At 51.8% G+C, this 12,020-nt stretch overlaps 2 protein-coding genes across 19 annotated transcripts in view; one reads left to right on the forward strand and one right to left on the reverse strand.

Annotated features, from left to right (window-relative positions):
• Nucleotides 1-331: 331 nt before the first annotated feature.
• SENP8 (SUMO peptidase family member, NEDD8 specific) lies at nucleotides 332-8,240 on the reverse strand. Of its 6 annotated transcripts, none has more exons than XM_010412412.4 (3): nucleotides 7,814-8,234; nucleotides 6,118-6,195; nucleotides 332-2,594 (listed from the first exon to the last, which is right to left on the reverse strand). In XM_010412412.4, the coding sequence occupies exon 3, from the start codon at nucleotides 2,564-2,566 to the stop codon at nucleotides 1,928-1,930; it is 639 nt and encodes a 212-aa protein (XP_010410714.2). In that variant the 5' UTR covers nucleotides 2,567-2,594; nucleotides 6,118-6,195; nucleotides 7,814-8,234; the 3' UTR covers nucleotides 332-1,927. The 6 variants fall into 6 exon arrangements, with proteins under 6 accessions (XP_010410714.2, XP_039413865.1, XP_039413867.1 ...); XM_039557931.1 differs by lacking the exon at nucleotides 7,814-8,234 and adding an exon at nucleotides 6,715-6,754; XM_039557933.1 differs by lacking the exon at nucleotides 7,814-8,234 and adding an exon at nucleotides 6,644-6,683.
• The window catches only part of MYO9A (myosin IXA), a 175,677-nt gene continuing 170,630 nt past the window's right edge, over nucleotides 6,974-12,020 (forward strand). For all 13 annotated transcript variants that reach the window (XM_039557913.1, XM_039557912.1, XM_039557920.1 and 10 more), the window contains exon 1: nucleotides 6,974-7,235. The gene's annotated coding sequence lies outside the window, so the exon portion shown is untranslated. The remainder of the gene's footprint in view (nucleotides 7,236-12,020) is intronic.

Consider the following 12,020-nt stretch of genomic DNA (forward strand, 5'->3'; position numbering starts at 1 on the left):
AAGAAATGCCATGTAAAAGCCTCGGGTGCAGGGAACGTCCCTGGACGCTCACCTTGCTGGCCTGGAAACAGGGATGAGGAGCACAGGGTGGTGCTGGATGAGCACAGCCCCTGCCCTCAAATCCCCCTGCTGTTCCCCATGCCACACCCACCGTCCTGTCTTCCTCTCTCCGCAGCCCAAGCCAACCTCTAAAAATAGGATTGGGAGATTAAATCAGCCAAGAAGGCACTGTCAAGACGCATGAGTCAGAGCCATCATGCTGTGACACTGTGGGGCAGCAGGAGCCACAGCATGAGCAGGGACACCAAGGACAGGATGACGCCGGGAAGCGCAGAGTTTGGTCTGAGTTTTATTCGGGATTTGGGAGTGGCAGTGACGTTGCTCTGGCAAAGCCCCTCGGAGTCCAAAGTGAATCAATCCCCTTCATCGAGCAGCTCGATCCCATTCCAGCTCCAGCTGAGTGGGTTTTCCAGGGAGGGCTGGTGCTGGAGGCTGCTCTCCTGTCCAGGCAGTGTTAGGAAGGAGGAGAACGACCCCAACCCTTTTCAGGCCCCAGTGCTGCCATGAGGGTGTTTTGGGGCAGCCTGGGCTGGTTTCTTGCCTTTCACTGGGAGCAAGGGAAGGTGAGGCCCTCCATCCCCTCAGTGGTGTGCTGCTGCACACACCAGTGGTGAAGAGCTCCAGGTTAAAAACAATCCTTCCCCAAGGGTTGTATTTAACCCGGATTTCCCTGCTCGGGTTGGGGTGTGGTTGCTCTGCTAGACACCACCTGAACAACCTGATCCTTGCTTCTCATCAGGTGAGAGATTATTCCTTATCCTGCAATGACATCTCAGTTTAATTTTTATTTTCCACACTGCTAAGCCTGTCTTTAAGGAGAGGATCCACTCTGGGATGCCAGCCGTCATCCAGCACGGGAGGGGAAGTCTTTCAGTTTTCTGAAGTGCATTAAGGACTTCAAGGAGCCTGCAGTTATCTTTGGCTTTTATACCTCAAACTCTGTCCTTTTGTTCTCCCTGGTGTGTTTTTTTTTCCTCTCCAGTAACAGAACTGGTTTTGTGTTAGAGCAGCGACCGCTGTGTGCAGTGACGCTAACGAGGGTTGGGGAGCGCTGACGAACCCTCCCCACACAGAGACGACCTAAAATCCTAATGAAAAACCCCAAACTTCAAAGAGTGAGTGTCGCTTTTCATCTCAATTAAGTTTCCTTTCCTAGGATTGGCTTTCTCAGCTTCCTATTAATCTTCCAGCAGTTCAGAGTTGGGTTTTAATTTGCAGTAAGAACAAGCAGGGGCAGGGGACCAAAAAAAGCCATTGCTGTGTGGCCTAGGAGCACCTGGCTGATGAAAACTGACTCTGTTTTTCTTAAATTAATTGTAGCATTTCCTTTGGAGTCTCATCTTTTTGCAGTGACACCTCAATGTCAGGTTTTCAGAAGTACAAAATCCTGGCTGCTAAATCCCAGATTGCTCCAATACCATTAGCAGGAGGCACAAACTAGAACTGTCCATGATAAAGCACTCGGGGGCTTGGGTTTAAAGGGCATTTGCTAAACCTGGCTTGGAAGGACAATGCCTGGAGCCAACTAAAGCCACCTAATGAGGGTGTGTTGCCTGCTGGGCACAGGTGGAGAAGTCTCTTTAGCAACCTGTTTTGCCACAGCCATTACTGTAAAAATGTACCATGGAGAGGGTTTCTTTGAAAGCAAAGTGACTCTTGTTATTAGAAGTTGAAAGGCCGGTGATTTCCAGAGGAGAATAAGGCTTTTCCTGGAGGGAATGGGGTGTTTGGGGGGTGTAGCCATGCTAGAGGGGTTACATTCTTTTTCTTTGGGACAATCCTGTGCATGGGCATCTCCCTCAGGCACTGGGGGTGCTGCCTCTTGGACTGGGAAGGCAGTTTTTGGGGGGCTGGAGGTGCATCCCCATCACTTCTGTGCCAGTTTTGTGATGAGAGCTTTCCACTCTGACCTCTTCTGCGTGATGTAGGAGGGGGTGAGGAGCTGCAGCAGAGGCTCCATCCGGCCCTGGAAGTACCCGTGGCACAGAGCCTCGGCGTTGCAGATCACGTACATCCCACAGTCGTAGCTGTTCTGCTGTGCCGGTGCCTTCTCCTCCACAAAGGTGGCTTTGCCTCCTCTTTTTCCCAGAAAGGCCTCCAGCTTCCCTGCCACTTGCTTGGCGTGGACAGAGTTGCATTTACTGTGGGAATCGTAATGGGCAAAGCACTTCTTGTCCCTGAAATAGACCAGTAAGCTCCAGTGGGTGCCCCCAGCGGCCTGGCTGGAGTTGTCATTGATAGGCAGGAACACCAGCTCCTTGCGGAGAAGGTCCAGCGGCTGGAGGAATATGGCTATTTCTTCCTGACTAAGGGCACACTTGATGAACTGAGCCACCTCGGGGCTGATGAAACAAACGCGGTGGCTGAACTCCTGGAACTGCTGGTTGGCGAAGTACTCGAAGGCGAAGCCGATGATGTGGTCGTTGAGCCAGTTCGGGGGCTCCAGCAGGGCCACGTCCGACTGCCTCAGCAGGCTGTCCATGTAGCTGAGAACCACGGGATCCATCCTGCGCCGCTCCAGGGACCCGCCAGAGCTGCAACGGAGAAAAGGAACACGGGTTAGGAATTGATCACGCCTGGGACATGATACAGCCCAACAAACACCTTGAGTTCCTTCTCAGCAGCAGTGAGCGAGAGCCCAGGATGCCCAGATGGATATTTGAAGGACCATGAGAGATGGAGAACATACGGTGTCGGGCTGAGCAGCAACCTACTGTAGCTCCAGTGAGATCAACCTTCCATCCTGAGGATCTGAACCTCACAGCAAAGGAGTTTCAGAGCAGTTCCTGCACAGAAACCAGGAGTGATCCAGGAGAAGTCAGGTGGTGTTTGGGTGTCTCAGTGTTTTACCTGTGCAGTGACAATCACTGGAGTTCTTCGCATCGTTGGTATTCCCTAAGTAAAATCCTTTTTGGGCTGTCTGACAGACATATGGTCCCTTTCTCTGAGCACAGAGTGCCCCAGCTCTGTGCCAGAGGCATGACCTGTTCCAGGAGAACCTGCTGGGCCACCAGCACAGGAGGCACAGCCATGAGTAAGGAGTAACAAAGCAAGACGAGATCACAAAGAAACCAGTTCCCGACCGTGGGAATCTTTAGGACAACTCTCTACGTAGCCAGAGTAGGATTTAGGAGATTTTCCATAGGGAAATTTGATTTAAAGCCCCTATATCCACCCTGGTTTTCCTTTAGCTCTCACGCCCCGCAGCCCTTCCAGGCTCCTCAGTGCTGTGATGCATCCTCAGCCTCCAGCTCCTTTCCTGGCCAGGACAGGGCTGGAAATGCCACAGCTTGTGACAGGGGTGACATGGAGCTGGTTTGGCCTCACCATTCCCTCCTCTGTCCCAAAGGCAGCACAAAAACATCTTCAGATTCCTGAAAGCCTTGTGTGAAAGCTCAGAACGATAAGATCACTTTAATATGATTCACTATAAATAATTCACTATTTTTCCATCATGATAAGGAGGAAGGAAGCAAATGGAGTGTTCTTTTAGGAAGACGTAGATTCACGCTCCTTACTGTGACATGAATCATGAAGAATAACCCTTCCTGGCCTGGGATGCATAAATTAAGGGATTTATCTCTCAAAAATCTTGGCAAGGTCCCCTGGCACGTGACAGGCAAGGAACAGAATGGATGAGCCATGGCCCATGTGGAACACGTGGGAAGGAAGGGCCGAGGTGAGTGTTTGGGGCATGAAACAGCCAGCGAGCGTTTGTGTGTGGCTGGTGCATCCCGGAGATGCCGAGCAGCAGGAGTCACCGGAGGAAGGGAGCAGCCCCTGTTTATGCTGAGCCAAACACAATGGTATTTGGACACGCTTCCGACCTTAACGAGCTCCAACTCTTTCCAAGCTCGTGGTGCAAACCCTTGTAGTATAAAAATAAGAAATCCAAACGGAATCCCAGTAACTCCTCAGCCTGCCCGAATATAGCCTGGTTTAAAGATCTGGACGTCCTCCAAACATCTTGTTTGGGGGTTTAACATGGGCACTGCTGAAATACTTCTTGTATGTCCCCATAAAATGCCCCACATTTTCCTTTACATTGTGTTCTTTCTGCTTCATCTTCTCCTGGACATGGAGAAGTCCAGCCAATAGCTTTCCACTCCAGTCCAAATGGGATTAAAGGCAAGGGAAGCGTGTATCCCGTGCTCTGTTAATTTTCCACTCTGCAGAAACATCGCTGGGTTGTTTTTTTTTTTTTCCTGTCAGGACATTTGGCAGGTTCCTCCAGTCAGGAAGGAGAATGGTTCTAGCAAGTGCTCAATTGCCACTAGCTACTAGTTTTAATTTTATTGCCATCTGGTATTTGTGAAACTGCCTGTGAGTTCTGTGGGATGACTCACCACATGCAGCTCCAAGGAAAACCCGAAGAGCCAGGTCAGGTAAGCAGTGAGGACCAAAACAAAGTGGTGGGGCTGTGAAAAGCCACTGGTGAGGTGGCTTTGTTTGGGAGAACCTCCCATTAGAGCTAAAGATGGATCTGCAGAGGAGCCAGGACGTGGATCCGAGCCTCTGAGGAGCGCTGAAATCCCGACGTGGACTGGGAGCAGCTCTGCTCAGCCACAGCCAGGACTCTCTTCCTGCAGGCTCAGGCACACTCTGTTCAGTTTTCATAAAAATAGGAATAAATACTGGCAGAAGCCTGGAACATTTGCTGGAGGTTGCCAACAAGTGTCTTGCTGGTTCGTTTTGTTTGCATATTAATAGTTGGAATTTGTGCAAACTCCCTGGAATCCTCAGCTCCCCCAAGGGATTTCAGCTGCCCCATTTCCAGTGCTGAGATGAGGAAAGCGGGGAGAAAGGAAGGAGCATTTCAATACAAACACCATCCTTTCATTTACAGATTTGAAAACGGTGCTGTGTTGCATCAATAGGGCGAGAGGTCAAGTTTCCCCCACTGAAGTTATAATAATTTAACAAATTAGCTGCTGACATTAGTGCGAGTTCAATCCATAAACGGATGGGGCTCCTTTGTGTCCAGACACAAAGCAAAGCCTCTGTTTTCCACCACTTGACCAAAAAACATCCCAAACCTGTCATTTTCACACCATTACACACAACAACTCTATGCAGGTAATTGTTGAAGGCACTTGAGAGCCAAGGAATGAGACTCCTCAGTACCTGGGTGTAAAAAGGCAGTGACAGAGCAAAGGAAGCGTGAACTAAGGATAGATCAAATTCCTGAAGTCTGTTTTAATAAATTAAAGGTGCTAAGAACCTCCAGAGTGAATAGTTTAAGGTGACACATCACTAGAGTCCTGTTCCTAATTTAAAGAACACGGAGGTAAATAGGAAAATGGTCACCTGGAAGGCAAAAAATCCAGATTTTTACCAGGGAATAGGAGGAGGGACAGAGAAGGTTTTGTCTTTTAAAGATGAAGAGTAAAAGACCCTATGGTTTAACCCCCAGACTATTCACTTTTCCTGGAAATATGGGATTTAGATACCATGTCTGGATAGTTGTTAATGGAGCAAGAGCAGACAAGGAACATTAATTTCTATTTACCAGCAGGAGCCGGGCTGGGTGACGCCTGAATCTCTGGACTTCTGTGTTTCCTGACAGAGCCAGAGGAGAAACTCGAGGAAAATTAAACAACTCAACCAGAACGGAAGCGCAGTTGTCTCCTTTTTTGTTAAATATAAATAATCTCTCTGTAGCTGTAGGTTATAATTCCTGTATGATACAAGAACATCCCACTTATGCAGGTTCAACAGGCCATGAGTGCTGAAATCAGAGGAAAATATTCCAATCTCTGTAACTCACTATGTCCAGACTTCTCCGTTCTGGACAAATTCCCCAAACCAGAGACTCTGCAACCAAACTCAGAACCTTTCTTGGTGTCACAGCATCTCCCAGGGCATGAAACCAAGAGCCACAGGAACAACACCCAATGGTTTTTGCTCCCCAGGATGGAGCAAAACCTGGAGTTTAACAGGAAAAAACCCCTCAGCGACCAGAACGCCTGAGGATAAGCGATGGCACCGGGAATGTCCCAGAGGTACCGGTGACGGGATCGCAGCTCAGATCCTTAACCCGAACGCCGATGGACTCACCTCTCACCTCCCGCAGAGAGGGTCTAATCCAGGGAGCAGCAGCAAGCACGGGGAGGGAATGTAACCTGCCCGAAAGACCTGGAGGTCACAGGAATTTGGTCAGGAGTGGGAATTCGGTCAGAGGAAGCGATTCGGGGTGTCCCACGCCCCACGGGAGGAGGAGCGACGTGCTGACCCCGAGGCTGACCCCGAGCGTGTCCCGGCGCTCCGGTGCCGGGGTCAGAGCCCGCCAGCAGCCCCGGGAAGGGCTCGCTCGTCCCAGCGCTGCTTCTGCGGGAATAAACGGGAATTACGGGGCCAGAGGGGGTGCACCCGGGCCGGGCGCAGGGCCGGGGCCTGGCTGGGGTGGGAGCAGGGACCACCCACAGCACCGTAACACACCTCCACTCCTCCTTTACCCGTTTTCCCCTTTTTTCCCCTTAAAACGCGGGCTGAAGCTTCCGGGCCTGGGGCCGACCAGCACCGACCCCCGACGGCTGCGGCCCTGCGCGACCCCCGGGCATGGCGCCCAGCGGCGGGGCCTCACCGGCGCCGTGTCCCGCCGTGTCCCGCCGTGTCCCGCCGTGTCCCCTCCCGTTTCCCCGCCCCGGCTCTCACCCTCCGCCTCATCGCCGGCCGCCGCCGCCCGGTTGCCGCGCGCTGCCGTAAAGCGGCCGCGGCCGCGTCGTAACGTCAGGGGGCGCGTCCAGGGGGCGCGTCCGTGGGCGTGGCCACGGCGGGGCGGGGCGGGGCGGGGCGCGCGCCTCCCGCCCCCTCCCTCCCTCCCCCCGTCCGTCCGTCCGTCCCTGCCTCCCCGGGCGGGCGCGTGAGGGCGGCGCGCGCGCGCGGGCAGTCGGGCAGCGCCCGGGCGGCGGCGGAGGCGGCGGGAGCGCCCGTCCGCACCTCCCCTCCCCTCCCCTCCCTTCCCCGGGACCCCTCTGAGCACCGGGACCCCCGGACCTCCTTTAGCACCGATCCCCCTCAGCACCGAGCCTTGGGACAGTCCTCAGCACCGAGCCTCCTCAGCACAGACCCCCGGGATCTCTTTTCAGAACCGACCTCCCTCAGCCAACGACCCGCGGGATCCCCCTCAGCGGCTGCGGCTGCGGGCGAGGGATGCGCCGCGCCCCGACACCCAGGTGAGCGGTGGCGGCGGCAGCGGGGAGCGGGGCGGGGCGGGGGCCTCCGGTGCGCGCGTGAGGTGGGAGCGGCGGGCGGGGGTCGTGGGGCAAACCCTGCCGGAGCATCGCGGGCCCGGCGGGAGCCTTTGTTCGGCGGAGGAGGGCGAGTCCCCCCGGCACCGTGGGGTCTCCCCGGTGTCGCGGAGTCCCCTCGGTGGTGTGGGATCCTCCCCGCATGAGCCGCCCCCGGTGGGTGCGCGGTTGCGGGGCAGCCCCGCGGCACCCCCCCCTCAGGCGCAGGGTTTCACCGCCCGGTGCCGCTCACCCCCATCGCGGGTGGGTTGGACACGCAGAACATGGAAAAACCAGCCTGGGGGGGAGGAGATTTACCTCAGTGGCGTCCCCAGTGTCACCAGTGCGCCCGTGGGCTGTCTCCCTGAGTGTGGCAGTAGCCCTGAGGCCACGGCGATGGGCATCGCGACGGGAGCAGGTCGCGATCGCCCGCGGTCTCCCCGCGGCTCCGGCAGCCCTGCGCGCCGCGCAGAACCATTCCCGGGTACCCATCAGCCATTCCCACCCGTCGGAATGAGGTATACCTGGGTTTGCTTAGCGCAGTGTTGGACTTCACGGCAGTTCCCCTCTGGCACGCCGGACCCCTCTGGGAGCACTGCTCCTCCGAAGGTTAAAACAGTCGATATTTCTGTCTGGAATTTTCCTAAATGTAGCCAAAAGGGCCTTTGCTTTATCCCAGAAAAAATAAACCCCCTCCGACGTGACCTGCGCTAGGACCTGCCGTGAGTTCGGAGCCGGGCGTTTTGCCGCCCTTCTGCTTCTCGATCGGCTTCCTCCTCCTCCATTTACGTTTTCCTATCCCCAAATCAAGCCGAGGTTGATAAAGTGGGGAGCGTGAGCTCAGCAGAAATCATGGCTTTCCCATCCCTCGCTGCAGCGCGGTCCCTGCCCATCGGCGGATCAAAAAAATAATCACGTAGCGGCAGAGGAAGATTTGCTGCTACGGGAGGAAAACCGGCGCGGTGTCTCACTCAGTCGATAACCAAGCGCTGTAATAAATCGCTCTGTAAATAGATTGCTAGGTGGAGAATTGGGTTTCTGGCCGGCTCAAGTGCTTTCCTGACGCTTTTCCCATGGGACTGCTAGGAAATGACAGGGGAGCGTTGTGTTCCCGTGGAGAGGTCCGTGGATGCTGCGGTGATGGGCTGTGAATCCTTAAGCACGACCTTACAAATCTGAGCTTATCCATAAACTCCGTCTGGGTCAGAGCCTGCGTTATCCCTGAAGAGCATCATCTTTTCAGCCCCTCGTCCTGCAGTCACACGATTTCCCCTATGTCCTTGAGTAAACTCACTCATTTCAATGGCTTTTCTCACTGTTACATTTTATTTAGTTAAAATGAGAGGGTTTTCTATGCCTTTTTTCCCTCATGAAGGCTCTCCCAGCTGTTGCCCTCCTTCTTGGCTGTGATTTTTGATCCCCAAGACCGTTTTGCAAGCTGTCAGTCAGGCTGCTGATGGCAGGGAGGGTAATTCAGCAGCCCTGGAACACAACTAATAAGCTTTTGTTTCCTGGCCTATTGATGATGATGCAACTTCTTATTTACTTATTTATTTATTTTTTGCAATTGATGCATAAATCAGGGTGGCTTTAGAGATTTTTCCTCTGTGTTGAAAGGCCTGGTGTCCATCAGCAGCACTTGGAAAAAGCTTTATTTGAGTTCATCATGTATTTAAAATGTAGATCTGTTTTGTGAAGTCGTTTGTTCTGTGCATCTGTTGCTCCTGTTATGATTTATAAATTCCACATTTTAGCCATTTTTTTCCTTCTTATTTTGGGTGGGGAAGCTGCATTTTAAGATTCGGTATCAAATGCCTGAGATGATGTCTGCTGTTACAGGATCTTTCACAAACACTGGTACTAAACCACTCAGACAGTCAAACCTTTGGGATCCTTTGCTAGGCAAATCCGAATGCTTTATACCTAAATTATTTTTATCCAGGATGTTTATGATGAGTTTTGTGAGCATTGATCAGGTTTGCAGGAAAACCCCAGAGAATGTGAAGCACCCGAGGTTGGGCACTTGGGAAACATGAAACCCAAGATATCTGTGCAAGCTTAATTTAGCTCAAGGTACGGCTGGACTTGAAATCCTCATCCCCTGCCTGGTTTCTGGGAGAACAGTATTCTGCTCCGGATGGAAGAACAGATCAGACCGCTCCTTCACACGCCCGCAAGTCAACAGGGGGAGTACTGGGAGCACAGGGACAGGGCTGGTCCCTCCACTGGTTTTGCAGCTTGGCACCGCTGAGCTGACAAGGAAGACCAGGATTCACCATCACAGCCTTGGGACCACGTGTGTCCTGTAGTCCTGGAGCTTAAATACCTCGAGTCTAGGGAAACCGGGAGCAAACTTCCAGTGTCTGAAGGGGGTGTACAAGGAAGCTGGAGAGGGACTCTTCATCAAGAACTGTAGTGCCAGGACCAGGGAGAATGGCTTCCCACTGCCAGAGAACAGGGTTAGATGGGATATTGGGAAGAAATGGTTGTCTGAGAGGGTGCTGAGGCCCTGGCACAGGGTGCCCAGAGCAGCTGTGGCTGCCTTATCCCTGGAAGTGTTCCAGGCCAGGTTGGATGGGGCTTGGAGCAACCTGGGATAGTGGAAGGTGTCCCTGCCCATGGCAGGATTGGAACAAGATCAGCTTTTAAGGTCCCGTCTAGCCCAAACCAGTCTGGGATTCTGTCATTCAAGCATGACCGGAGAGTTTCTAAAGTCATTCAGGGTGGTTGGTTTTGGTGAGCGTAGTGCAGCTGTTTTCTGCCCAATTCTAGTTCTCCCTCTAAACCGTGCAACTTTTGAACTCAATTCCTTTAAAAGTACATTTATGAGGGAGCAAACAAGGTCGTTGAACCACTGGAAGCATCTTAGCCGGTCAAACTTGATTTCAGAAATTCCTGCATCCTCTTGGTTTGTAAATAAAAGGGAATTTGTGTTCCTGCTTGCACGTGAAACAGCGGGGTTGAAGGCATGTTTGTTGTGTCGTTGATGAAGCTCCCAGCCTGGTCCTGGACTCTGGCTCCCTGGGACAGGCTGGGTGCAGGTTTCAGCTTTGGAACGTGATGATTTTTTTGTGTTGAGGTTTAAAAGAGCATCTGAATTTCTCAGGCTTTGTCCTGCATGCCAATGTTTGCTTCACTTCCTCTCGAGTGAACGGGATTTCTCCCCTCTCGACAAAGTAAACATGAGCATAAATATTTAAAGGATCACGGCTCAAGTTTGCAAATTGGAGACTTTCTCTAGCATTCCTTTGGACAGAAGCAGTAGCGTCGGAGGTTTGGGATGTGTCTGGGTGCTTCCCTGCTCTGGGGAGAAGCTTGGTAATTCTTTGGGCTTCATGCTGCAAAAATACTCTGCCATGTTTTCAGGTTAGATGGCTGGAATTATCACAAAGCTTGGGTTTCTTATGGAATTTTAAGGACAAAATGCTGCTGATGGGATGTCTATGGATCATTGGAATTGAGATTGGTTTTTGTGGAATTTTATTTTTCTTTCACACAGGCCCAATTTTTCTGTAAGTTCTGGGTATACGTGTGAGGGCACAGGTGTTCAGAGTTGAGACTATAGAAACCAAACATGTGATACTCTTGCCAGATAATGGATGAAAACAGGAAATAGGAATAATCCTTGTTTTCTTTGAGTGACTCTTTAATATTAAATCTTGTGCTGTATTTGACAGGTTGAACACCATGGTGACATGTACGTCTCGCTCCTGTGATTGTGTCGATGTCTTAACCTCTGTGTCTTGGAATTAAACTTTTAAAAGTGGACCTCAACAAACCACTTGACCTCAGAAAATATGAAAATTCAGGAGGGAAGGCTATTGAACAGGGATTTTTAGAGTTGATCTAATTTTTGTGTCTGTTTTTAAACCATTATTAAGAGTTACAGTTTTGTTAGACCTTGTGTTAGAGTTGTTCTGTCTGTGAGGAGGAATCTGTGGATCGCTTTTTCACAGGTACCTGTGGAAAAATCTTATAGGTGAGGTGAGAGTTCCATGTCTTTGCCACAAATGCTTTTTATTCCTAACAAAAGCCCCATGATCTTAATGCTACCTCTGATGGAGGAATGTAGGCTCGCCTGGCTCAGAAGGGAACGCAAGAGGTCACTTGGTCCAAAATCCTGCTGCCAGCAGGATCGTCTGCAAAGTCACATTGGGTTCCTCGTGGCTTTAGGTGTCTCATGTTGGTCGTTTTCTACCTGTGGGCTGCAGGAGGAGAAGCGAAAGGAAGTGGTTTGAGCTGCATTGGGTGGGAAGTGTCCGCGGAGAATGAGATTATCTGTGATCTACTGCTTGCAGAGCACAGTGATCTTCACCTTGCAGCCTGTTAAACTGCTGCCTTTCCATGAGTTTACTGTCCTACTGCCTTTCCATGAGTTCATTAAGCTGCTCACAGGCTCCAGTTGAAAGAGGATCTGGCCTGGCTGAAGTCAGTCTTGGGAGGGGAACAGGGATAGTCCGGGTCCATTTGCTGATAATCAGCATGAAGCTGGCAAGCAGCTCCACAGCGTTTTGGTGGAAACTCCTCAGAGTTTTTCTAGGCAAAACAAAATAAATAAATACCTGTGATTTAATGATTATTGTTACTCTTGTGATTACTTTCTGCTGTTATGTCTTGCATTGCAGTTTCTCATTAGGCACGGATGGGCATCCCTTTGGAGAGGGATGAGACATGTCTTTATGCAGTGTTGTCATATGCCTTTGGCTGTTCACACGGTGCCAGACTGTGGTG

The sequence above is a fragment of the Corvus cornix genome, chromosome 10 (assembly GCF_000738735.6).
Source record: "Corvus cornix cornix isolate S_Up_H32 chromosome 10, ASM73873v5, whole genome shotgun sequence".
Classification (NCBI taxonomy): domain Eukaryota; kingdom Metazoa; phylum Chordata; class Aves; order Passeriformes; family Corvidae; genus Corvus; species Corvus cornix.

What these genes read in the sequence shown, in the direction of transcription:
- SENP8 (XM_010412414.4), bottom strand. Translation starts at nt 2,566, where the DNA reads ATGGATCCCGTGGTTCTCAGCTACATGGACAGCCTGCTGAGGCAGTCG.